Genomic DNA, 27,452 nt, shown 5'->3' with positions numbered 1-27,452 from the left:
GGCTATGTAGTATTTTTTCCACCCCTGGGGAGTAGAAATGTGATTTTGCTATTCCCATATGGTAAGATAGTTGGGCATTTTCCTTCAGAAATCCAAAGTAGGAGATTTTTGTGATTTAGCATCTTCACGAAGTTACTAAAGTGAGTCAGTCTTGTGAAGAATTTCCAGAAGAAGGAATTCAAGTTCAGGTCTCAGTTTGTTAGTGGGATGATAAGTCAACCCTGTCAAACTTTAAGGAAGAAAATTGAATGATGCTAAAAGTATCAGCAAACACAGCTATGTCAGGGAAACAGGCTTCATTATAGACAAGGGACAATATTCACAATATGGAGCACAGAGGGACATTGCCATGAACTCACAAATGTTGGCCAGGGTCCTAGGTAGAGACAGCAGATTATGAAGCAAATTGGAAGGAAAGAGTAAGACTTTCCCAACCGAATAAACAATGTAGAGAGGAGAACCTAGTCAAAATGCAACAATCCTTTGTGTTTGACCAGTTATGGCTGTTTCACCATCTTGTCATGGAGAATAGGTAAAGGGAAGAATGGTAAATTTATCATATATAGCTGGTGTAGCAACCCAAAGTCTTGCTCAGATGAGAAAAGGGACTTCATGAGGATTAAGCCTAAGGAAATTGTATCAAAGTGGCATTAGTATATAGCTAGTTATTGAAGACATGAGAATAAATCATCTCGTCTAGTACATTAAGGTGATCAAGGTAATAATAACGAATCAAGTCAGCACTCTGTAGTTTGTATATGACTTAGTTCCTCCACATAAACAAACAACCTTTTTCTAGTTATAACTGTGCAGTTTCTTTCTTAGCTATTGGAAAAAAGGTATTAATGAGAGATTCCTATATAAAATTCTTAAACATGAAAATGTATGCCCAAAGAATCAACCAAATCAAATGACTATAGTGATTTGCCTCTTTGGCTCACTGATTTTGTATAGTAGAAACTCTAACACATTCAGATTAATTCAGTGGCTACCATTCACTGACTGCCTTAAAAGAATAGGAAGAAAAGCTTAATTACAACTATCTGTTATAATTAAAAATGGGAACTTCTAACAATAAAATTTCAGAATTTGGGAAGAGGACTAATAAATTAGATAGGTGGTAAAAAATTTTATTTTTAAATGAAATTCAGGACAAAAATCCATTTTCACCCAATTTTGGATGGTAAAAAATGACATTTAAGAGCAGATTTGGGGAAGTAGTTTAGTGGATTGGTTGATTTCACTTATGTTTCTTTTTAACACCAAATAATTATTTTTAGTTGACTCATCACATCTTCACCAGTTATCTGGCTTAATGGACCAAAATAATTTAAATCAGGGGGACTTCCTCCTAAATAATAAGATTTTTTGTTCAACTTAAAACTAAGTTTAGAGAGGGAATACAAAGAACTTTAGCCTCTCACTAAGAACACAGTGAAGTTTTTATAACTCAAAGGAAATTGGCTTTCCAGGACCTTGAAGCAATGCATTCTGAGAATAATTTCTCCTGGATATTACAGGGTTCCTATTTTCCAGGAAAGGTTGCTGATGCCTCCCCAAATATAGCTTTTTACTTCTGTTTCCCCTAAGATTAGCCTTTAAGACTTACTCTGAGGAATATGTTGTTCTTTCTTCTTTAATCAGCCACCTTAATGGCTTTTCCCCCTCGATTTTTGTGCTTCTGTTGAAACAGTAATTGAATGAAACAGTTATTTATCTAGAGCTTAATTATTGTTACCATTCTGCCTCCATGACTTTCATAAGTTAAAATTAGCTCACTGAAGCAACACTTCTTGGTTACTTTGCCTTCCACTTAAGAAAATATTTACTCTATTATTTTAAAGGCTACAGGATTTTTCCCCCTAATCAGTACCAGCAGTAGTGTGGGTTAGCAAACTGATTATATTTTGACAGGCTTGGTACCAAAGCATGAAATGACCATTATGTCTTCTCATACTTATTAACTATTGGCTAAATGGTCAATGCACAGTCCTGGTATTTCCATAATCCTACCTTTTCTTTATCCATGTAAATAGGCCAATCAATTTCACCTGAAAATTCAGCCCAAAACACTTTGAATTGTCATCTGTAGGGTGGTAGACCACAACTTTAATAGTACCTAAATGTCTTTAGAAGCAGGAAATAAGATCTTATTGTTAATAGCAAATAAATGTTTCTATTTTCCATACACACCCAAGTCCCTGACCCCCAAAGCAAAATAAGGGGGGGAAAAAACCAAAACCTTTGATTTTATTTTCCAGAGATGATGAACATTTGTTAATCCAGCATTACTGCCAAAGTTTGAACCAGGACTCCCCCCTGAGCCAGCCTCGTAGTCCTGCCCAGATCTTGATTTCCTTAGAGAGTGAGGAAAGAGGGGAGCTAGAGAGAATCCTAGCAGATCTTGAGGAAGAAAACAGGTGAGTTTTCTTTCTAGCTTTGTCATTGGTAAGCAGAGTGCATAAACTTGCACACACAGAGAAGCTCCAGGAATCTTCACTTAGAGTTATTCTGTGTCTAATTGTTTGCTAAAATAATCTGTTTAGCTCCATTTGCAGATTCTCTGTCTTTTTTTTTTAATCTGAAAGAAGAAAATGAATGCAATAGTATGATTAAGAACTCATTTTAGGTGTGAAGGGATTAATGCTGATGGGGTACTTGGTTTTTGCATGTATTTCGGTGGCTTTGATTTTATATTTTAGAATAGAATTTAAGAAAAAAATAGGTCATGTAATTTTATGACTATATAATTTTTACATGTGTTTGGCCGTATTATCTCAAAACATTTAAGAAAGTAGCTTCATTGGCTTGGTCATATTTGGGAATAGATTATTTCATCTTATTATTCATCATCAAATGCAGAAGTCATTACTTGAGTTCACCATGATAGTCGATTACAGAGGTAATTCCAGTTCTCAGCCATCACCTGTAAAAAATGTTCATATAAAAATAGCAGAAATTGTAGAAGAAGAAAAGGGCAAAAGAAAATTCACAATGACTGCAGAGAGGAAAAAGTTGTAAAAACCTGGAGTACTATGTGGTGTTAGGATAATGCAAATCATTTTATTTTACTTTGGTGTATTACATTTATTATATCCTAGGTCCTCTGGTTAACAAAGCCTTTACACATAATCATTTCTAACTCACAGTGTGCCTTCTTCAGGCAAATGCCACCAGGCAAGTCTTTAAAGGAGAAATTGCTCAAATTTGTTGCACTTAAGTACTTTCATCTCTTTGGTTTAGCCCAAGGCACCAAGACCTCTTAATCAAGGCAACACAGTATGTCTGAGAACCACTGCCCTCAGGGAGGATGTCACCTCAAGATGAAAAAGCAAACTGCCATTCATCCAGTCCTTTCTCCTGCCACTCCCTGCCTTCTATCTCTTAATATGTTATGACCTATGGCCATAGCTCCTTATCTGGTTTGCTTCCTTTTAGTTTCTTTCCCACCCCTGCAATAACTCCTCCATATCAACTACTTGTACATTTTTCCAGAATCAAGACCCATCATGACATTCTTCCTTTATTAAATGACTACATCTTGGGAGGGAAAAAAAAAAAAAGCAAGAAAGTCCAGCTTCTCCGCTGGGCATTCAAAGCTTCCACAATTTTCTCATGACCTGCTTTTTCAACTTGATCTTCTTTTGTACTCCCTGCATTCTGGCTATGCTGTGGTAGCTATTATTTCTGACTACATCCTGCTCTCATCCACTTTCAAGCTCGTTTCTCAGCCTACCTGCTATCCCCCAACCTTCCACTGCCCTTTCTAACAAAGGAGTCCCACCTTTGCTCACAATAACTTTCCTCATAGAACCCTCCTAGGGCTCTGCAGTAGATGCAATCTATCTTTTGCTCATATTACCAGAACACTTTGGACTTTTCTTAGAGAAATCCTTGACAGTTTGCCTTTTTATCAGTTACCATCAGGGCCTCCCTGTAATGAGGTACTTGAGTGCTTTTAAGGCAAGGACTGTGCCCTGATCCTCTTCATGTCCTTTGTAGTAAGTACCCAGCACAATATGAATACTTAGTGGGTACTCAGAAAATATTTGGTGGAAACCTAAAAATACAGCAAGGATATTATATGAGTACCACCCTGGAGGTAATATTATACATTATTTTTTGTTTTAATGATAACTGTATTCTGGGTCTTATTTATAAAATTGTTCAGGAATAAAGACCATGATAAATAAAGCATTTTCCTCCACTTTATTGAGAATAATCATTAGTACTCATTCATGTTAAATTTTTAATAATTATAGCAGTCAAAATCAAATAGAAAAAATTGTAAAGAGAATTTGATGTTATTGAGGAGTCAGTACATTTTTATAGTATGTGATTATTGCCCTTGTTTAATAGATCTGTTTAGTTCATTGGTCAAGAGCTCTATCTTGTACGTCATTAGCACACTTTCCCCCCATACCATGGCAACCAGGTCAAAGAGTGTTAGTAAAGAAAAAGAATACTGATAACTATCATTTATATATCATTATATGATTTTCAGAAAGCTTTTTTTTGTGTGCTTGGGATTGAACCCAGGACTCATGAACACTAAACACACTCTTTACCACTGAGCTACATCCCAACCCTTCATTTCCAGATCACTTTAATATATTTTAAATCATTTAATCTTCCTAAAAGCTCTATAAGAAAGAGCTTTTCTCCTTTCTATAAATGAGGAAAATGCAGACTCAGAGAGGTTCCAATAGGTTGCCCCAGATTTCACAGTGAGCCCATGGTAGAACTAAATTCAAATCGAGACTTTTCTGACTAAAAATAGCCAACTCTACCTTGGATCAGAGAACAAAGAGGAGTAATTCTGTGTAAATGGTATTTACATAGAATCATGGCTTATTCCCCAGAATGTACCTTAACTTGAGGAAATATTTATAAGGAACCAATGTCCCTGAAAAAAACCAGTTCATCTACTTGTGGTACAGTGACAGCCGCTCTACTCTGAAAGATATCCAAGATCATTCTCTAAGAATGGGATGATTTGTTCTCTGAAAGAAAGGAGAACATTATACCAGGGCTACTTAGAACTCCAAAATGAGGAATCTTGTGTTGATGCAGGTCTTTCTGTAAGTTATCTTGATCTTCAGGAAAAGGTCAGAATGAGTGTCTTGCTTTCTCCCAACACTTAGTCACATTCATATCTCCTCCCAAGTCCCAGAGAAATGTCTCTATAGACCTCCCCTCCTGAAAACAACCTGTCTGATTTCCTTCCTTATTTCCTTCCTCCCTTCCTTCCTTCCTTCCTTCCTTCCTTCCTTCCTTCCTTCCTTCCTTCTTCCTTCTTTCCTTCCTTTCTATCCTGTCTTCTTATAATTCTACTCAAGGACCGTCAGAGCCATAGCTTTGCTTGCATGACCTTTGAGTTCATTATTGCTTAAGAAGCCTTTAATTTGCCATTTCCTGTGCTCCCCCTGAGAAAACCCAGGAAGTCATTAGATGCCCTTTCTCTGTGCCTGCCAAGCTGGCTATTTCCCAAGCCAGAATTAGGCTTTATAAATGACAGATGGGATCCTACTTTTACAGAAAATGGGAAAGGATATTTAAACCTAAATTGTCCTAATTGTTTTTGACGTGTACTTACTATATCTTCGGGTATTTTCCCTCCTTTATTCTGCAGTTATTACTTATCTCCAAATAACAGTTGGCAAAGGAGATAGAGGCATGGAGACCTCCATTCTTGACTAGATATGTTATTGGAGTCTGTTAATTTTGCTTATTCATGAAACCTCCTCACAATCTCCTAGGAAAACAGAAGATGGCTATTTTAGAAGGGTCTCAGGAGTATTCTATCTCTGTCATTAGAATTCCTTTTCTCCCAATTGTTGTACATAGTATTCAGTAAATATTTGTTGAATAAATTAATGAATAAATGAATTGAAATGAAGCTGAGCTATTTCAATTTTAACACACATGCATGATGTACTTTGGATAAAAATTCTTTTAAACCTAATTTCATAGAGAAAAGCCTTTCATGGATTTTTTTCCTGCTCACTTTTCTAAATACTACCTTTTTTTTCAGACTGCCTTGATTATCACAAGCACTGCTTTATCATAAATTTAGAATGTTAAAAATCCATTTTCTTAATCCCAGGTGTCATATGGTCTCTCCCATTGGTTTATACTACAAAGATAAGGCTAAAGCCCTGAGCAAAAGCTAGATTTGACTCTGATTTTTTCTAATAGTGTCTCTCCTAAGTTTGAGTAACGAGTGACATTAATGAGATATCTAAACTTTACATTTCATTTCTGCAAAATAGCTCTTACTCATTACCACAGAAAATTCAAATTCATCTTTATTTGGTAGGGATCAGTTGAATGTTGGGAATTTGCCTCATTCTGTGTCTTCAGCTTTGTGTTCCTAAGGCTTACTTTCTTCCTATATACATTAAACCCTGCACTCACCTGACTTAAATTAGTGGTGTTCAAATTACTGCCAGTTTTTTGTTTTGTTTTGTTTTCTTTCTGCACTGTTTAAATGAACTCGGCTTGCTCTGAAATCTAAGGCATGATCCTAGCAATGAAAAAGTTATCCTTTATAAGACACAAAGATTTATTGTCATTCATTACCTGCATAACAAATTGGATAGTGTATTACCAAGTCTAAAAGAAAGGTAAATACTAACCTGGTTGATCAGGAAGCCTAAAGTTAAGTTGTTACTAGATGTCACATGACAATGGAGAACTCTAGATTCTTTGTACCTACTCAGTACCTTTCACATGCCTTGTTGTTGGATACCCAGAACTTATGCAGCCTAAATTTGGATTATCTCTTGTTCCTTTTTATTCCTTCAATGATTATACAAGGTTATTTATGTTATATTCAAAGAAATTTTAGATTTGATACTTATATCACTGAATTGAACTAGCTGAAAATAATAGACTTGTCCCTTTACCTTATAAGTGACTTGATGACTTTGGACCTTGTTCTCATAGTTAACAGTCTTAAAGGCTCAGGCACCTTTATTCCATTTCTTTCCATTGGCCCTTTTTTTTTAAATTAAAAAAAAATTAGGGCATTATAGCATTATAATAATACATAATAGTGGAGTGCAAGTTTGAAATGATGGTGAGAAGATAGCCAAGCTAAAGTGGGTCAGGAAAGCACATTCCCAGCCAGGGATGAATATAAACAAAGGTATTGGGGAGGAATATCATAATATATTTAGAGAAACAGTACATTATTGCTTTTTTAACAAAGCAAAGAATGGAAAGCAATGGGGCTGGTTAGGTGGATAAGGGTCTGTCTGGAAGGGCATGGTGGCATGCTGAGTTGATGCGTCCTCACCTAGGACAAAGAGCCCCTCTAGAGTGTCAGCAGGAAGGAGGTCCTTATTTCTCACTTATGCCCCTCTCTCTTATACATATGCAGCTTATATACATACACTTAGATTCATTCAGATGCGTGAATGACTTTGAGAACTATAGTGGAACAACAAAACCAAAATTAGAGGTTGCATGGGAGCCCAGGAAAGAGATGATTAGAGTCCTAAATAATAGAAATGGGGAGGACAGCCTAGATTTGAGTGATCTTCCAGGGGACAAATAGAGTTGTTGTTTTTGGTGGTTTGATAGTCCTGGGAGGGAAGGAATGATTCCCAGGTCTGGTGGATATACTGTAAGATGAGAGTTAACTTGCTGGAACTGATAATTCAGAAGAGGAATAGCAGGTCTGTCCTTTAATTTGACAGTATCTATGGAGATCCTTCCTCAAGGAGGCTAGGTAGCTAGAAGGTGAAGAATGGAGTATGAGAGAGGTTGGGTTGAGGTCCAGATGACATCTCCATGTATAAATGTATGACAGTCTGTGAAAAAGAACTCAGAAGCTTGCAGAAGGGGTATGGGTCAATGCTGTTAGGCCCCTGAGTCGCCATCTCATAGGTGGTACGTGAAACAGTGAGAGTTGAGTTTACCTAAATAGAGGGTGCATAGCAGAAGGAAAAAACTGGGTTTGGTACAATTCTAGAAGATGTGAACATTAAAGTGTTCATTTCATTACTTTTCTTCTTTTAACGGAAGATGCATGTATTATATGTAAAAATCAAGTGTTCAAGAAGGAATAGAGAGAAAAGGGAAATTTTTCTCCAACCTTATCCTCTCCAATTGTGGAGTTTCTGGTTCTGAAAGCTACCACCCTTATTGGTTTCTTGTGTGTCCTTCTTTCTTTTTTAATTTTTTTTCTAGTTGGACAGAATGCCTTTATTTTATTTGTTAATTTTTATGTGGTGCTAAGGCTCGAACCCAGTGCCTCACGCATGCTAGGCAAGCACTTTGCCACCGAGCTACAGCCCCAACCCTTGTGTGTCCTTCTTTCTAAAAGCATCTAAGGATATTTTCTACATATGCAAACATTTGCAAATATACTTGTGGTTGTCAGGATAATTTCATATGATGTTGTATAGTTTTTGCTCTTTTTTACTTAAAATTGCCTAATTACTTTCCAATGCTGGAGGAGTGTGCAGGGGTGTGGGAGGTGGGAATGATGGGAGCATTTTTCCAGAAGAGGCAGGTGGAAGAGGGGTTATGAATACTGGAGGAGCCTAGCCTTGAACAGGAAGAGGAACATCTCTGAGGACAGTGTGGTAGATGAGGAATTCAGGGTAAAGAAAGAAGGGGTGGGGAGGATAATGGAGGGAATGTTAAAAAGTCCTGTAGACATCATTGAAAATTAGTAGACACTAATTCCCATAACTGTTTGTACATTTGTTCAAGTTAGAGTGGTATATGAGAAAGTTAATGAAACTAAGCATTCATGTCACTTGGCAACATGGGCCCCAAAACAAAGAACTGCAGAGCCTTTTTTAGATAAAGGGAACTTGTTTGACCACATAAATCAGACAGCCAAGACCTTTTATGGCAAGGACAAAGAAGGGCTTGAAGGACAAACATGCTGCATTTAAAAAGCTGTGTAAGAATTGGGTCAACATGTGGCTCAGTGGTAGAGTGCTTGCCTCGCATGCATGAGGCCCTGGGTTTGATCCTCAGCACCACATAAAAATAAATAAATAAAAATAAAGATATTGTGCCCATCTACAACCAAAAAAAAAAAAAACAGTTGGGTCCAACCATCTCCATTCTACTCTGGCAGGGAAGACAGGTACATGTGGTACAGGTAGAGTCCCCAGGACTCAGAAGCTCAATTTCTAACTAGCAGGTCCAATATCACTACATTTTCTTTGGTTTATCCAAAGTTCATTAAAGTCTATGGGGACTGATTCCTGGCTTCCAATTTATGGAAGTGAATGGGTAGCCTAGAATGACAATTTATTTCCCCTTCCTCCTATTTATCTCTGTTCAATATTGCCTCATTGTAATTAATGTATCAACACTGCTTTAAAACTTTTTTTTGTGGAACAGCATGAAGTTAGGTACAAATAGTATATCTATTAAAATGGGGAATATATGTTTTTTCAGAGACAGGAGTTGTTATTCCATTCTAGGTTCCTATATCTTAGAATCCAACATCATAGAAATCAGAACAAAAATCAAATTGTTTTCTGGTGAGCTTAGAGTCTTGGCATAGGGAATTGAATGATCATGAGGACTCCTTCATACTACAGAAAAGCAGAAGTGCCCCTCTGGTGATTAAAATATTTATATCCTATAGGTACAGCTGCCATCTTCCTAGGATAGGCTGGATAAAAGTTAAAGTTCTTAGAATCTAATTTCCTTTTTCAGATTTTTCATGAAGACCCTCATCCTCCTTGTGGCCTTCATTACCAGACCATCCCACTGAAGTAGAATTGATTATGGTCATGACTTTCTGTAGTTAACTTTCCAGGCCTGAGGATATAATTCCATTCAATTCCATAGATAGTTACTGAATGCTTAATGTGTTTTGAAAACTGCAGAGACTACAAAGATGAATAAGACTTGATTCTTACCCTCATGGAGCTCAATGTTTAATAAAAGACATTAAAATATGAACAATTAATTATAACCTAGTATTATAAGTGCTCGGGGGGGGGGGGGACACAGGGTAAATGATTAATTCTGTCTTAGGGAGTGCAGAGATCTTCACAAAAGGGAGTTCAAGGTTGAAGACTGAAAAGAAGTTTTCCAGGTTGTGAAAGGGGAAAGGATGAATTTTCCAAACTGACAGTACAGTGGAATGAGGAGAATGAGAGGGCAGTGGAACAGTAGGTGGAGACCACTATTTAAAGGGCTTTGTAAATCTGGATTTTATCCTATAAGCAGTTAAACACTGAAAGTGTTTTTTTTTTGTTTGTTTGTTTGTTTTTTGTTTTTTGTTCCTGGGATTGAACTCAGGGACATTCAACCACCGAGCCACATCCCCATCCCTTTTTGGTATTTTATTTCAGAGACAGGGTCTCACTGAGTTGCTTAGTGCCTCACTGTTTCTGAAGCTGGCTTTGAACTCGAGTTCTTCCTGCCTCAGCCTCCCAAACAACACTGAAGATTTTTTGAGGAAGGGAAAATTAAGAAAAATAAATGCAGGCAGGGAACTAAAGCCATGGAAATTGGTAGAAGTATAGTCAAACAGTCCACTGAAAGATGGCCAGGTTCTGATCTAAAGATGTCTAAGTGATGACAAATGAAAAAGGCATGGAGAAACTGGAAAGTCACTGAATGAAAGAGGTAAGAGGAGGAGTCAGAGGGAGGAATTGGGTGATACAGAATTTTTTAATTAGGGAACTGAGAAATGATCATTAAAAATCTGAAAGAAATTTGGCACAATGAAACATGCCTATAATCACAGTTATTCGGGAGACTGAGGCAGGAGAACCACTAGTGAGGCCATCCTGAAAAACTTAGCAAGATCCTGTCTCAAAATAAAATCTAAAAAAGGCTGGGAGATGGGGCAGGGGTTGGTGCTCAGTGGTATATTGCACTGGGTTTGATCCTAAGCACCACACAAAAAATAAAAATAAAGGTATTGTGTCCACCTACAACTTAAAAAGGGGGGCCGGGTTGGCTGGGGGTGTAGCTCAGTGGTAGAGTACTTACAGCACACACAAGGTCCTGGATTTAATCCCTAGTACTAAAACAAAAACAAAACAACAGTGCACACAGGAAAAAACTATTGAAATGCAAAGGGGTCAGTGGATAGAAAGAAAGAATTATAAATTGGGCCTACAACATTTTGTTTGCCTGAGGACATTCAAGTGGAAATTCTTATATTGATTTTATGTATACACTTTCTAAAAAGGATTTTTTACAAAGCCATAGCAGTAAGATTCCCACAGTATATATAGATCAGTGGACATAGTCGGGATTAGCATAGTCGAGCTTCAGATTTGGTTGGAAATTCCCTGTAGTCAGAGCCGTAAGAGAAAACAAAGATTTATCATTCTGTTAATGTTGAGTGAAAGAAGCATACAACATTCTAAGGAAACACTATAATTTTGTTGGTTCTACATGATAATAACAACAACAAAACAAGTGGCTTTCCTATGAGTACTTGCTATTGACAGGATCAGTTCTGAGAATATGTATTATCTTACTTAATTCTTACAACAACCCTGTGAAGGCAAGGCTGTTTACAGAACACTTGGGGTTACAGTATGAAGGACATTCTATACAACTAGCAACAGATGCAAACTTAGGTTTCTGAACTTTTTATTTTATTTGTTTAGGTACTGGGGATTGAACCTAGGGCTGCTTTGTCACCAAACTATATCCCCAGCCCTGTTTTATTTATTTATTTTTTTAATGTTGAGACATGGTGTTGCTAAGTTGCTAAGGCTAGCCACAAACTTTTGATTCTCATGCTTCAACCTCTGAAGTCACTGGGATTACATGTGTGTTCCTGAACTCTACTGGTGTTCACTTGATGTGATTATTGGCAGTGTCCTTACCAACACTTTTTCCCCTCCTGATGCTGAGGATTGAACCCAGGGCCTCCTGCCTCTTAGGCAAGCACTCTACCACTGGGCTACACCCCCAGCCCTTTATCAATATTTTCATAGCAAAGAGCAAGGGAAATTTTATGTGGCTTTTTTAGTGGCTTTTGGTAATTTCACAAGGCTTCATATTAAAGACCAAAGAAATGATAATAGTTCTCTGAGGATATAGGTTACTGTTGCTCAAAATGTGTTCTGCAGAATACCTTTGAGGTACTTTTAAGAAAAGTGATTCCAAGGACTGGTAAGCTTTGGAAACACTTGTATTGGAAAGTATAATTACATTAGCATTTGCATAGAAGAGTTTAGAAGTAAAGAAACCCGAGGAGCTTTGTTTAACCCAATGTTGCTCGGAACACTCTTTGGTAAAGAAATTCAAGTCTGTACTAAACTTTAAAAACCAGCCAAAAAATGTCGGGCCTGGTGGTGTAGACCTATAATCCCAGTAACTTGGGAAGCTGAGGCAGGAGGAAAATGAGTTCAAAGCCAGCCTCAGCAATTTAGAAAGGCCTTAAGCAACTTAGCAAGACTCTGTTTCAAAATAAAAAGCCTGGGGATGTGACTCATTGGTTAAGCATGTCTGGGTTCAATAGTCAGTACCAAAAAGAAATAAAAATAGAAATAATAAAAAAAAACAGCCAAAGAGATAGGATAGTTGGCTCTTTGCTGTAGGAGGTAAGTCTAACCATTGTCTTTCTAGGAACATCAGAGGAAAGAATTGTAACAAGTATGTGCAGGTAAAGCCTGGATTTTGCTCACAAAAGCAGCTTTTGATATTCCCTAGTAGTGAAGCAATTGCCCTATAGAGCCAGAGGCCAGAATGCTTTAGTCTAGAAAATCCAAAGGTTAAATCATTTCCCATGACCACAGAAAATTCTTTATATTCTTTGTGGAATATCCCTCTGGATAACCTGCCTTTTCAACCAAGCCACCAACAAAAGTCTCTACCAGTAATTTGACACAATTAACTTGCTATATGGAGTTCTTGTTAACTAAACTTGGAAAGATATTTACCAAAGATAGCAACTTTTGTTTCTCACAATTGCTAATGAATTTTGCTTTTGAAGGAGTTAGATGCAAAGGCCTGTTATAGCTTGAGGTATCTCCTGGATTGTGGTGTAAAGATGTATAATCAACATATTGGGAGGATACTTCTTCCCTTTTTTCTTATAAGAATACAGGTGTAACTTTCAACTCAAAAGAAGATTTAATAAGATCAAAGTATAAGTTTAAAAGATATGTAGCTAGTATATGGTGGTTCTGTGTAATATCACCACTTAAAGAAGCTGGTTCCCTTCCTGGTACTGAATTTGTTTTTGTTTTAATTTTCTGGTATTGAAATTTTAAAGGAGATGAATGATCAATGTTATCAACCTTGTGTGGCTTGGTGCTTAGCAAGTTCCAGTTCATAGAGCCCATGGCTAATAGACTTATCCAGAGGAATGTTAGAAAGACAGGTGTGGAGTTTTAAAAGAGAAGTCTGGATTGGGGAGCAATGAATTGTGGGGACAGGTAGTCAGGGGCTTAAAGGAGGTTGAAGCCTGGGGAGAATATAGCATCCTCCTAGGAAAAGACTATGTGTCGAAAGAAGACCAAGGACCTCCTTGTACACTTGATTGTAATTGGGTATGCCCACTTACTTCTCTGTGAGCAGCCCATTTAGAAATGCTTTCCTGGTGTGTTTTGCTTTCGTAAATGGATGGTTTCTGCAGATGGCTAACCATATCCATTTTATTTTATAAATATCTCAATAATTAAAAGATTACCTTTTTCCATGTCTCCAAATTCTGGATTATTTCATGGTGTCACTCTGTCTGATATCACTATAGGTCTTAAATAAATCTATGTTTTTCTATAATATCCTAATAAATCAAGGTAATAATTTCAAAAGTGGAAATTACCTGTATTTTCAGCTTTAGCAGTAAGCGTGAGTCATTTTACATTTGTGTGAAGTCCGTTATCATGGTGGAACTAAACTGTATCCCACATACTGAAATGTGAGATCTTCAAGAGTAAAGGACAGTGTCTCATATCATTATCTCCACAGTTCTGACTCCATAGATATGTTGTGTAAATGGGTAGATGACTGCCTTTTGGAGTTTTCCTGTTGCCCTGTGGATTTGGGGCTCCTTGTTTTTCTCATTTCTTATCTTATTATTCTCTTATTAATCTTTCCCCAATTTCCTTAAAATATCTGTCAGGGTTGTTATATCATTTTCTATTAAACTGAAAACATCTAAGTTGTGTGTACCAGACTCACACATTCTATAGGTTTATATCGGGGCTCTTTTTTAAACTCATCACCTGAAAATGTTAAGTGTCTGTGTAAATAATTCTGTAAGCATATGCACAGCATTTTTCTTTTATGTCAGGGTTTAAAGTCTGATTCCTTCATAGTAAGAGAGAGAACATTAGGAGATTGAATTCAGAACTTCACTTACTGGTGGTGGTGGTGTTGTTTTGGTACTGGGGATTAAACTCAGGGGCACTCAACAACTGAGCCATATCTCCAGCCCCATTTTGCATTTTATTTAGAGACAAGGTCTCACTGAGTTGCTTAGTGCCTTGCTAAGTTGCTGAGGCTGGCTTTGAACTCACAATCTCCCTGCCTCATCCTCCCCAACCACTGGGATTACAAGTGTGCACCACCACGCCCAGCTGTTGTTGGTTTTTTTATTTTGTTTTAGAATTTGGTTTTGTTTTGGCTTTGTTTTTGTGGTGCTGGGGATCCAACCTAGGGGCTTCTACCACTGAGCTACATCTCTGGCTCTTTTAAAAATTTTATTCTGAGATAGAGTCTCACTAAATTATTAAGGATGGCCTGGAACTTGGGATCCTCTTGATTAAGCCTCCTAAGTAGCTGGGATTACAGGCATGCACCACTGCACCCAGCTAGAAATTGGTTTGTTTGTTTTTTATAAGAACTTTATTGAGATACAATTCACATGCTATCTAATTCACTGGTGATTAGAATATTTGCTGGAGTTGCACAGCCATCATCACACAGTTTTAGGATAGTTTCCTCACCCCAAAAGAACACATGGGGGGGAGGGGCTAGGGATATAGCTCAGTTGGTAGAGTGCTTGACTAGCATGTATAAGGCCCTGGGTTCAATCCCCAGCACCATCACCAAAAAAAAAAAAAGGACACACACCAAATACCTATTTTCAGTCGCTCTTCCTTTCTGCCACTCACACCCCCAGCCATAGACAATTACTAATCTCCTTTCTGTTTATATAGATTTGCTTATTCTGTACCTTTCATATAAATGGAATCATACAACATATGGTCTTTTGTGACTGACTTCTTTCATTTTACATAATATTTTAAAGGGACATCTATGTTATAACATGTATTAGTACTTCATTCTTTCTCAATACTAAATAATGTTCCATCGTATAGGTATTTGGGATTTTTAAATCTATTCATCAGTTGATGGACATTTGATTTGTTTCCATTTATTGGCTATTATTATGTGTAATGCTGCTATGAACATTTATGTATAGGTACTGGGACTTATTTGAAAGAAACAATTCTTAGTTCTGTCATTGTAATACAGGAGGCCATAAGATCAGATATGGCAAGAATGTTTAGTAGTGCATGCCAGGAAGTGAAAAACAGGCCATCAAGTTGAATTTATTGGGAGAACTTAAGTCTGAGTCTAACTACACATCAGAGACTCAAGCTGGAATACACAAAGCTTAAAATTATGATTCTCCTAGAGGCTGTTATGGCTTTTTGCTGACCACAGACAATGGAAATTTGATATTTGGCTATATTTGTCTGAAAAAATCAAGACCCACTTTTCCCAGTGGTAATACTCCTGGGGACTAGAGTAACCCACCTCTAAAGCCTCTCCAGTCCTAGTTTGCCATTTGAGTAGTGAAGACTGACCGTACCATTTTTATCTTGGCTTTTGTTTGTCTGCCTCATTTCCAGATACAATGGTTAGGATTTCCTATGAATTATTTTCCTCTTGTATTGAACATTATTATTTTTTTGTGTGTGTGTGTGCACGTGTATGTATAGTGCTGGGGATGGAACTCAGGGCCTCTTGCATGTTGAGCAAGTGCTCTACTACAGAACTACAGCCTTAGTCCTGAACTTTTCATTACTACATTTATTTTGTAGGCAATAATTTGTTAGCCCCTGATTAGGAATTTATAAAAAAACCAAATCTGAATCTGTAAGTATAAAGAAACTAAAGCCAGTTAATATAGTTGAGTTCTATCCCTTGGAATTCAAGCAAGATACAGATCTGTGAGTTGGAGCATATCCAAAAAATGGAGAATATTTAGATAATGTTAATCCTGTATACTTGGTCTAGACATTACTCCAGCAAAAATCTGTGGATATATGTATCAGTTTTGTCACTCGCCTCACATATTTGGTCAAATCCAAGGAAATTTCATCCTAATGATCTTAAGTCACTGATTTCACTTTGCCCAATTGCTCAGTTGTGATAAAGCACAGATTATGGGAAATATGTAATAATTCCAAAATTGAGTATCTATGAAACTGCTAGAGGCTAAAACTCAAGTTTTTAGGGCAAATTTTGAATGATGAATCACTTTCTAACCACTGTATATGTTTATTTTTTGCTAAGATCAATAAGTCTTAATAGATTACTTTCATTTCAGAGAATTTAAGTGCTATCTTTTGATAGAGAGTTTTCAGCATGCCTCAGTTTCCAAGTCTAAAAAGTGCAAAATATGGAAAGGAAGAAGCAAGAACAAGGAGAGTAACTGGCATTTATCAAACATGTAGGATGGGCTGAGCATGATTCTAAGTTTTACATATAGAATATAGACATATAGATCATACTGACTTATTAATCTTAATAATGGGGTTAATGCTTAAATCATTGTTGCTTAGAGTCAGCAAGGAGTAAATCAAGGTTTTTCTGAATCTAAGACCATCTTTCAAGCCCTGCTCTAATTCCCTCCTCAAGCACAGGTAGTAAAAGGCATCAAAAAACGGAACATGTCAAAAAATATGTATGATTCAGTTTTTCTCTCTATGGAACAAAGATTTTTTTTTGTCTTTACATACTTTGATGTCTCTTTTAAAATGCAGATATCACTGGAAGAAATCATACATTATTGTAAAAACCTAGTAAGTTTTAAATGTCTTATAAAACCTTAATACTGAGCAAATTTCAGTAGGAAAAGAGTTGGTATTAAGAGCTCTGAATGCCTGAAAGGGGGACAGTGTTAAGGGAATTAGAAACAGGAGCCTGGGGGTCCTGCCATTTTTATAGTTTGCTTAAGGCAGACCTAAAATATGCATACTCTTACTTCCCACTCTGTGAGATTTCTTCTTAATTAACACTAGTAATGCCGAGGCTTATGAATGTCTTTTCCACCTAGTTTAAGGGTATTTTGACTTTGTGCTTGATAAAATTTTACAGTACAGCTTTAAATATTTTTATTGTCATTGAAAAGGCTCTGTGCAATTTCCATTTTAAAAAATGCATCACAGTGTCAGAATAATTTGTCTTTTTTTAAGAAGCTGCTAATTTGCTAAATTTATAGTTACTGTCATAGTTCTATATGATTTACTACATTTGCCTACATCTAGATTTTGGTGGATATGATTTCATTGCTCTTAATACTGTATGAGGGTAAAGCTGGATTTCTTTGGGTCTATTCCTTTTAGAAGCAGACCTTTGTAGTTGTTCTGTTTTACAAAATAGACCCTATGTATGCTCATGATTTGGTATACAGCTTAATGTATAATATTGGTCACTGCAAAATGACCTTCATTTCTTTATTCTAAAAATATCCTTATTCAACTATAATTACACCTGGTAGGGTAGTTCCATTTAAAGAGTAGATGGTGTACATTGAAATCACTTGACCTGTGTATATTAATAGAAATTACAGGAAGAATAATACTAGTTATGACCGCCAGAGGGGTACTTATAGTTATTGCTGCAGGGTCCAGGTACTTTTCACACTTTCCTCAAGTGGAGGGAAGGCAATAAGCTTTGCCAATTTGATTCATCTCCTCTATGTATTAGTTGGTTAGGAAATTTTCTTTTTTTGTACTGGGGATTAAACTCAGGGGCACTCGACCACTGAGCCACACCCCCAGCCCTATTTTGTATTTGATTTAGAGACGAGGTCTCACTGAGTTGCTTAGTATCTTGATTTTGCTGGGGCTGGCTTTGAACTCATGATCCTACTGTCTAAGTCTCTCAAGCTGCTGTGAATACAGGTGTGTGCCACCATGCCTAGCAGGAAATTTTTTAATGTAAATTTGTGTCTGAACAACCAAATTTATATATTTTGTGATATAAAATTAATAAATCATATATATCAATGTAGTTGTAGAATGCAAATATTTTGAGCTATATAGAGAATAAGAAATTAATAATGGAAAGGGAACTTTTTTAGGATGACTGGCTACAGGAAGAAATTGTAGTGACAGAAGCCATGTGGCATGAATTTGAATTAGTATTCTTTAGGGAACTACCAGAAAAATATGATTTACAAGATAATCAAGAATGTAAATAGATTCTCTGTGGAGTTGTTGCCTGATTCCTTACATATATTTATCTGGTTTGAAATGACTCCATGGCTACATCTTAACAGTTGGAGAATTAGTAAGAGAGAGATGTACAATGTCAGGAAAAACAAAATATACATTAACAACAATACAAATTGACAGGTGACTGTTAAAATGAGTGAATTGTGTACATGTGGTAAAATTCACCTTGTAGCAACTTACCTTGGAACAGTGGAGTCTTATCAATCATTTATGGAAATGAGCTCCCCTGCATGCCTTACAAATACTATGTTTAAAAAAATTACATTGTTGCATACTTTAGAAGGTACTTGCATAGATGTTCTTAAATATAAGAAAATAGTTTAATTCATTAGGGCTAAATAGCTCCATATACCAACCCCTAACAAAAATATGTCCCAACACAGCTCTGTGACCAGAACTGCATTTACTAGAAAACTTTTAAGAAAGGTTATCTGGACTTCAACCCATTGTGCATCATTTCTTCTTGATATTCTTCATGAACTTTTGTAAATACCTTCAAAGACTCAAAGAACTTCGTGTTTTGTTTGGTTATTGGCCAAGATACCTCTTTTGAGCCATTTCTGACTTTAGAACATTTGGCATGACAGCTTGTTCTTCCCCAGGGTCTCAGGAGGGAAAACTAGTCCCTCATAATCAAGTTTGTTATTGATTTTACTAGGTGTGTGTGTGTGTGTGTGTGTGTGTGTGTGTGTGGTGCTGGGGATTAAACCCAGGGCCTCAAGCACTCTATCAACTGAGCTATATCCCCAGCCCCAAGGTGGCTTATGTTTTGTCTCATGTCTGTTAAGGAGAATTGTACCTATTTGACTCATTTAATCCTGCCCTAGCAAATTGAGGTCTGAATGAATACTAAGGAAACCGTAACTACATATATATGTCTATAAAATCAATGTGGCCTGATGGCCTCTGATTAAGATAAGATTAGCTCTTGCTTGAAGGCATCTTTCTCTGCTCCAACCATTTATCTAGTATAGATAATATATGGAGTGAACAATGAAAAACATCCAGCTGGGTTTTACTAGAAATGAAGGTTGAGGGGGGTGCAGAGCAAGGAGCAGAACAAGTCATAGTGAGCAATGAGTGAGCTAAGTTTGTAAACTTTCAGCTCCTGCTTTCATCATAGGGATTAAAATTCTCCCTACAAGATTACTATTTGAATTCAGGGCCCTACAAAAACATACCTGGAGAGATATATACCCATACACATTTGAACATGAGCAAGAACAATTTAGACTACTGTGGGGAGCTACAGCTTGTATACAGCAATGGACCTTATGAATAGAGCCTGGGGAAGAGTCAAGAGTGGAATAGGTAGGAGAGCAACATAGCCTTGAGTCCAGGATCTGAACCAATCTGCCTTAGTGTCTAGTGATAGAATTGGTGACATCACCATACATCTCAACATAGAAGCTGCAAACTACCAATACAAGATCTGCTTCTATACAATACACTCCTGAGTAGTGGGTGAGTGCAGTCACCAAACAATTCGATACAGAGAATTTATAAAGGATCATAGATACAACATCCCTTTCAAAATGTGTCTCCAAACCAGTATCCAAAGCACTAAAGAAATAAGGTAGCTCCCTACCCCTCAAAAATTCATCAAAACATGAATTAAGGCTATATGAATATAAAATGATAAAACACTATGAACGAAGATCATTCCAGTGCATTCAGTATGTTCAAGAGACTAAGTTAGGGAGTGCCGTTAACTAAAATAACAAGAAACTTTGCAAATAAAACTAATCATTGACGTTCCTGAACTCTCAAATTCCTGCCAAAATTCAGGTAAAGGAGGGATTTAGAAGAAGGATGCTGAGGACCTTACTATCCATAGCACTAAGAGAAACAGATGAGAAATTTAAATGAGCAATTAAGAGAAATGGAGAATTGAAGACAACACTCTAAAATGTACTTTACTATGTATATTTTAGGGGTTCATTTTGCAGTATATTTGAGGGCTTTCAGAAGAAGAGAATGGAGGAAATGGCAGGCAATATTTGAAGCTATAATAGCTAGGAATCTTCTAGAATTGAAGAAGGATGTGAGTCTTTAAGGAAATGGTCTCCCAAGAGAAATTTCAAACATCTGGGAAGGAAAGAAAGGCCTACATGGAGCAATTGGTATTCTTTACAGCACAGCTTTGAGAAGCCCTAGCTGATTATAATGAGCCTTTTCTGTTTTTCACTGGAAAACACAAAAACAGAAATGTAATGTGTTGTATATACTAAACCATATTTCCTGAACAAAGACACTTACAAATGACTCCTAAAAGGAGAACCTTGCGGACAACAAGACATGCAGAATCAAGATACCCAGGAAGATCTCTCTAGAAAAGGTAGTCTTATGTCAGTACCTTTGTGAAAAATAGGTGGGAAGACAGTGATTGCTTGTTTTACTATCTGAAATTCATGTTTAAAAACAGTATTTTCAAAAGAAACATCATGAATGACCCAATCTGGTAGAAAGGAAAATTTTGAATATTATTCTATGGAAAAAAATGTCAGAGGTGGGCATGGTGGTGCAGATTTATAATCCCAGAGACTTGGGAGGCTGAAACAGGAATATCACACATTCAAGGCCAGCTTGGACAACTTAGCAATACTCTGTCTCAAATTAAAAAGAGTTAGGGATATAGGTCAGTGGTAGAGTGCCCCTGGATTCAGTTCCCAGAACTGGGGAGCAGGGGAGTCAGTTGGAACATTTCAATAAGGATAATATTATTTTAGTGAATAATTGCAAAGTGGGGAGGGGATAGAAGGCCATTCCTATGAAATGAGACCCTGTGAACATTGTATGCTGCTTCAAGTTCACAGAAACACTTAGCTGATGGCCTGCTAAGGGGTCAGAAAATAGATATAATTAATGCAAACAGCTACATACATTGATTCAGACCCAGAAGGTCAGTGTGCAGAATCTAGTAAGGTAAATTTGTTTTGATAAGCTCTTTTTATCATTGTTTTGTCAAAACAGATTGCTATGAAAGAAACTGTACAAACAATTATCCTTGAAGATTGATAGCAATAGGATTTCAATGAGCACAGATTGGAGATTCTGTTCCTATAGATGAAAATGATCATACATTGATCATACATTGATTTTCTTTGACTTTAAATAAATTACTGGAAAGCTTGTAATAGTAGGTACAGGGTAGGACTAAAAACAACAACAAACCAATAGTATATTGGATTTTGTGTCTGCTTCCTTGTGGGCATCTAGCAGTTTCAAACTGAGCATTTTGGAAGACATGTCATCCCCTGTAGAATGTTCCTTCCAGATACAGAACAATAGAAAATATTTCCCTAACCAGTCATGGTGGTGCATATCTGCAATCCTAGTGACTCAAGACTCTGAGGCAGGAGGATTGCAAGTTCGAGGCCAGCCTCAGCAACTTAGCAAGACCCTAAATAATATAGTGAGACACTTCTCAAAATTAAAAGGTGGTAAACCACCCTTGGGTTTAATCCCTAGTACCCCCAAATTTCCTCAATATGAAACCAGGTCATGAGATTATCTTATTTTCTCAGACTGGACAATGGGAAAAGTTTTCTTACCACTTATATTTTCTGTCTTTTCTCATAGATAACATATCTCCATGTTTGTAGGTAGGAGTTTTTCTAACCTGATGAAATATCATTTATGAAAAACTGAAACACTCCATCTTATTTGGTACTTGTTATAACTGGAAAAAAGATTTGAATAGCTCTAATCAGTCACTTTTGATTCTCTGAATCCTAAAGCATTTGGAACCATTGCATATGCTAATATTCTTTATATTTCTTTGGACATCAATTGAGTATGACGAAAAGAAAGTGGATAGCCATAGAAATACTTACATGAAATAAAATGCATGGAAATAACATTATTTGGAACAAAAAGGTATATTACATGAAAAATAAGCCAAGAACAATCAAGGTCTTCTATGAATCTAATGTCATAGGCGTCAAAATAAGTGTCAACAGAACTAAAAGGAGATACTGTACCAAATCCATCATATTCAACAGTCCTCTAAGAAAAATTGATAACTACAAAGAATCAAAAAATCCCAACAGTGTAGACTATTTGAATAACAAATTTAGCATAATTTATGTATTTTGAAATTCTGCCTTTCAGAGAGGAAAATATATGTATTCTTAAGTGCTCAATGGATACATTTTCCAAAGTGACTATGGACTAGATAACAAAAAGAAGTTTTGCTAAATTTCAAAGGATCAGTATCATACAGGTAGTCTCTGATTAAAATGCAAATTAATTAGAAATGTACACTGAAAACATGTTTGGAAATATAAAAACTGCACTCAAATGACAGCAGATTAACTTAAAAGATGGCAATAATGATTACAAAATATAATTAAAAAACTAAAGTAAATACTTCCAAACTTTTGGTCTACCTTTAAAGTACTACCAAGAAGCAAATTTGTAATTCTAAATGTATTTATTTTAAAATAGTAAAGATAGCTGGGTGTGGTGGTTCATGCCTGCAATTCTAGCAGCTCAGGAAGCTGAGGCAGGAGGCTCTCGAGTTCAAACCCATCCTCAGTAACTTAGCAAGGCCCTAAGCAACTTAGTGAGACATTGTCTTTAAATAAAATATAAAAGGGCTGGGGATGTGGCTCTGTGGTTAAGTGTCCTTGGGTTCAATTCCAGATACAAAAAAAGGTAAAGATTAAAAAATAAATAATTTAAGCATTCAACATGAAAAACAAAAGGAAAAAAGTCCAGTAAAATAAAAAAAATGATTAATGGACAAAAAAGAAACCAGAATAAATGAGGAACTCTGCCACATTTCTGGGTGTAAAGACTCAATAATATGAATTCAGTTCTTCCCAGTTTATTCTATAAATTCAGTATGATTCAAGTCCAAAATTTCAACAAGAGTTTTTGTGAAATATGAAAATTAGATACTAAAGTCATAGGGAAGATCAAAGATATCAGCATAGCCAAGACAATTTTAATGAAGAACAAAGTGGGGATGGGAGAGGCTAACAGACACCAACTGATTTAAAACATCACAGGCCAATAGAATAGCACTGAGAACTCAGAAGCACGACTGTATATTTATGCACACTTGATATATTGCAGAGGCACTGTTAAAATTGGAGGAGGAATCGAGGGGAAATGAATGAGATTTTTGGCTCAATTCTTTATCTATAGGCAGAAAGCAAACTTAGATCACATGTTGATACTAAGCACAAAAATAGATTCTGGGAAAATCAAAGACCTCAATGTGAAAAACAAAATTTAGACTTTAAAATGTAGGTGTAAGGAAGATTTTCTTAAACAAAACTTAAAAAGCAGGAAACATGGAGAAATATGGTGAAACTTAATTATTTTGTACCGTAGGATGCCATGAACAAACTTAATCTACACCAAGAGAAGGGCAGGAGATAATATTTGCTGTGCATGTAACTAATAGAGGATATGCATGTAGAATATATAAAGAACTTTAATAAGAAAAGACAATCCAGTGGGAAAATGGGTAAAGGAAACATGAAAATCTAGTTAACATGAAAGAAATTCATCCTTTAGTAATCAGGGATGTGCAAATTAAAATGTACCCATCAGATTGCCCCCAATCGTGAATGTCTGATGATACCAAGCTTTTGAGGAGAATATAGCCATATGGAAAATCCCATTCACTATTGGAGAGAGAGTAAGTTGGAAAAACCACTTAGAAGAACATTTTGGTGATATGTAGCAATGCTGAAGATACTGCTAGGAACCAACTATTCTACATCAAGATGTATTCTGTGTAGAATCTCTTAAACAGGTATCCAAAAAGACAGGTATAAGGAAGTTCATTGCTTCATGATTTGTAATAGTGGAAAGTTGGAAACAACCGAATTGCCCACGGACAGGAGAATGTTGTTAGCATATTCAAGCAACAGAATAATACCTTACAGCAATAAAATAACAAACTGTATATCAGCGTGGATAAATCTCCAAAACGGTGTTGAAGGCAAAATCAACTCTTAGAATGGTATGTACATTCTTAAGCATGAAGTTCTTAAATGTAAAATTTAAGAACATGCAAAATAATGATGTTAGAGATTGAATCACATGAAATGGGCATTTTTGTAGATTAAAAAAACAGGTGAATATCAGAATCTTTAAGTTCAACATAATATTTGTGGATGCATCCATGGTAATGATGGACATGGAATTCAGTATGGCATTATCTCCTTGGGAGCAATGGTGAGGAGGCAATGGTATGGTACTGGGGGTACATGGTGGGGGGAGCTTCAGCTTTAGTTGTCATATTTAATTTCTTCAAAAAAATTTTTGAAGAAAATATGGCAAATGTTAAATTGATTGAAGCAGGGTGGTGGGTACATGGATATACTCTTTCTGTATTCCTATACATTTCTTTTGAAAATGTTTGATTTTTTTAAGCAAACCAAAGTATAGATAGGGGCATAAAAATTTAATCTCATTATAAAGAAATACTTGCAAAATGATTACAGTTTTTGCTGTTTACTTGTCTGAACATAGCACTCATGAGACTTTTAGTATAACATAAAAAAATTGAAAAGCATCGCCCCTTCCACACTAGTCAAAAGCTTCAAATTTTATTTTGTTCTTTCAGCATTGGTAAGATCATCATCTCAAACACCATTCATTAGTGCCTCTCTTTTGCTTGCTCTTGTTTGGTGGTGGTCAGATTCTATCTGCCATGTTCTAGGAAATCTGGTGATGATATTCAGTTTTCTTTCTTTTTTTCCTTCCCTCCTTTTTTTATATGATGCCAACAGGAATCTGCAAGCAGAATATGATCGTCTAAAGCAACAACATGAACATAAAGGCCTGTCCCCACTGCCGTCTCCTCCAGAAATGATGCCCACCTCTCCACAGAGTCCTCGGGATGCTGAGCTCATTGCTGAGGCTAAGCTACTGCGTCAACACAAAGGCCGCCTGGAAGCCAGGATGCAAATCCTGGAAGATCACAATAAACAGCTGGAGTCACAGTTACACAGGCTGAGGCAGCTGCTGGAGCAAGTGAGACCCATATCTCTCTAATATGAGATATTTGCAAACATTCATTTTTCCCTCTTAAGCAAAACTAAAAAACAGAACTCAGAGTTCTTGTAAGTATAAGCATCAATTCTTTAGTGCTTAGAATGTGCCCAGCAAAATGCTAGGTGTCAAAGGATATAAAAAGGGGAAAACAAGTGTGCATTTTTATATAAGATATTTCCTGCCAAAATGTTTTTTATTAGACCAATTTAAAAGGCATCTTTGAAAAAAACAATTCCAAAATTTACCTCTTGAAATGGAACTCTCTTCTTTGAAATTAGTTATAGTTTCTAATATACCTTTGGACTTTTCTTCTGATCCTTAACACATAAATTTTTAAGCTTCCATTAAAAACCTAACAAGTTACTGCACTATCACAGACTTCGTCCAGACATGGTGCTGGCTTTTGAGAATTTTAAATTCTCTGTTGTATTTCTTAATACTGCCCCCAAATATGAATTTTCCATTGCATTATTAAGATCTTGTGTGGTCTCAGCATTCTCACATAGCTTTCCAAATATTTTGGTCTTTTAGTCTAATGATAAATATCTTGCTCTACTGAACCCCTATTTTTTTCCTCATTTTTTATGAGGGGGCACAGTTGAGATACAAAGATAAAATCCACAGATTATATCAACAGTAAAATATCCCAAATTCAATAACCTTTGGGAGATTTCTAAGTAGAATGGGTCAAAATTCCTGGTCCTGAGTTCTGTAACATTTTATTTTATATGTTCATTTATTATTAAAAAAATTCTGTTTTCTTTTTGATGCCTTAGCCCCAGGCAGAGGCCAAGGTGAATGGTACCACAGTATCTTCTCCTTCGACCTCTCTACAGAGGTCAGATAGCAGTCAGCCTATGCTGCTCCGAGTAGTTGGCAGTCAAACTTCAGAATCTATGGGTAAGTATCTTAACTACTCCTAGATTTTGTTATCTCTTAAGATCTGGGAGTGGTGAAATGTTTGCAAATAATTCAAATCATTAGCTAGATTATCTTACATTTCTGGATGGGGAATTTTCACAAGTGCCTTAAGGGATGTGATAATCCTAGTCTTCAAAGAACTAGCCTTCAATTATTCAGGACAATCAGGGGAGCATTACAGTTTATTCATTTTGGAGACCAGGGAATGCATTATGACCAGTTGATATTTTTAAAGGGTTATAAAAAAATTGATTAGTGTGTCAATCAGCATTTACCACCATGACAAAAATACCCAACAAGAATAACTTAGAGAAGGAAAAACTTAATTTTGGGCTTATGCTTTCAGAGGTATCAGTTCATGGTTGGCCAATTCTACTTATCTGAGCCTGAGGTAAACCAGAACATCATAGCAGAAGAAAACTGCACAGTTTATAGCAGCTGGGAAGCAGAGAGAGAGAGGTGCTAAGGACAAAATATAAACCAAGCTGGGCACAGTGGTGCACACCTGTAATCCCAGCTACTCGGGAGGCTGAGGCAGGAGGATTGGGAGTTCAAAGCCAGCCTCAGCAATTTAGCAAGGCGCTATGCAACTCAGTGAGACCTTGTATCCAATAAAATTAGGGCTAGGGATGTGGCTCAGTGGTAAATGCCCCTGAGTTCAATCTCTGGTACCCAAAAAGAAAAAATATATATATCACAAAGGCATGCCACCAATTACCTATTTTCTCCAGCCATGAATTACCTCCCTATAGTTACCCACCAGTACAGTAGTCCTTTTAAATTGTTAATCCATCAAGTGGATTAATCTGCTGATTAGGTTATAGCTCTCATAATCTAATCATTTCACCTCTGAATACTCCTGCATTGTCTCATCTATGAGCTTTCAGGGGATACCTCACATCCAGACCATAACAAGTACTAATCAAACATACCCTGAGGTAAGAATAGTGTAAGGGAGAGTGTGGAGATTAGGCCCAATGGTGAGGAAATAGCCAGTAATCCAATTAAGTAGGAAAATAAGGTCCAATCAGGGAGAACAAGGAAATAAGGCACAGGAGAAGGCTGTAAACTCATTATAGTGAAATG

The 27,452-nt window shown here is 36.6% G+C and overlaps 1 protein-coding gene across 8 annotated transcripts in view; it reads left to right on the top strand.

The window, feature by feature from the left end:
- The window catches only part of DMD (dystrophin), a gene marked incomplete at its 3' end in the record, with an annotated part of 2,539,585 nt that overhangs the window by 2,486,484 nt on the left and 25,649 nt on the right, over window positions 1–27,452 (top strand). For all 8 annotated transcript variants that reach the window (XM_081277777.1, XM_081277778.1, XM_081277780.1 and 5 more), the window contains 3 exons: window positions 2,262–2,420; window positions 25,181–25,424; window positions 26,222–26,345. In XM_081277777.1, coding sequence (XP_081133903.1) covers window positions 2,262–2,420; window positions 25,181–25,424; window positions 26,222–26,345 — 527 coding nt within the window. The remainder of the gene's footprint in view (window positions 1–2,261; window positions 2,421–25,180; window positions 25,425–26,221; window positions 26,346–27,452) is intronic.

Source organism: Spermophilus citellus (genome assembly GCF_964194105.1).
Source record: "Spermophilus citellus genome assembly, chromosome: X".
NCBI lineage: Eukaryota > Metazoa > Chordata > Mammalia > Rodentia > Sciuridae > Spermophilus > Spermophilus citellus.
Note: the sequence above shows the minus strand (reverse complement) of the source record. Positions and strands in the feature narration are given on the sequence as shown.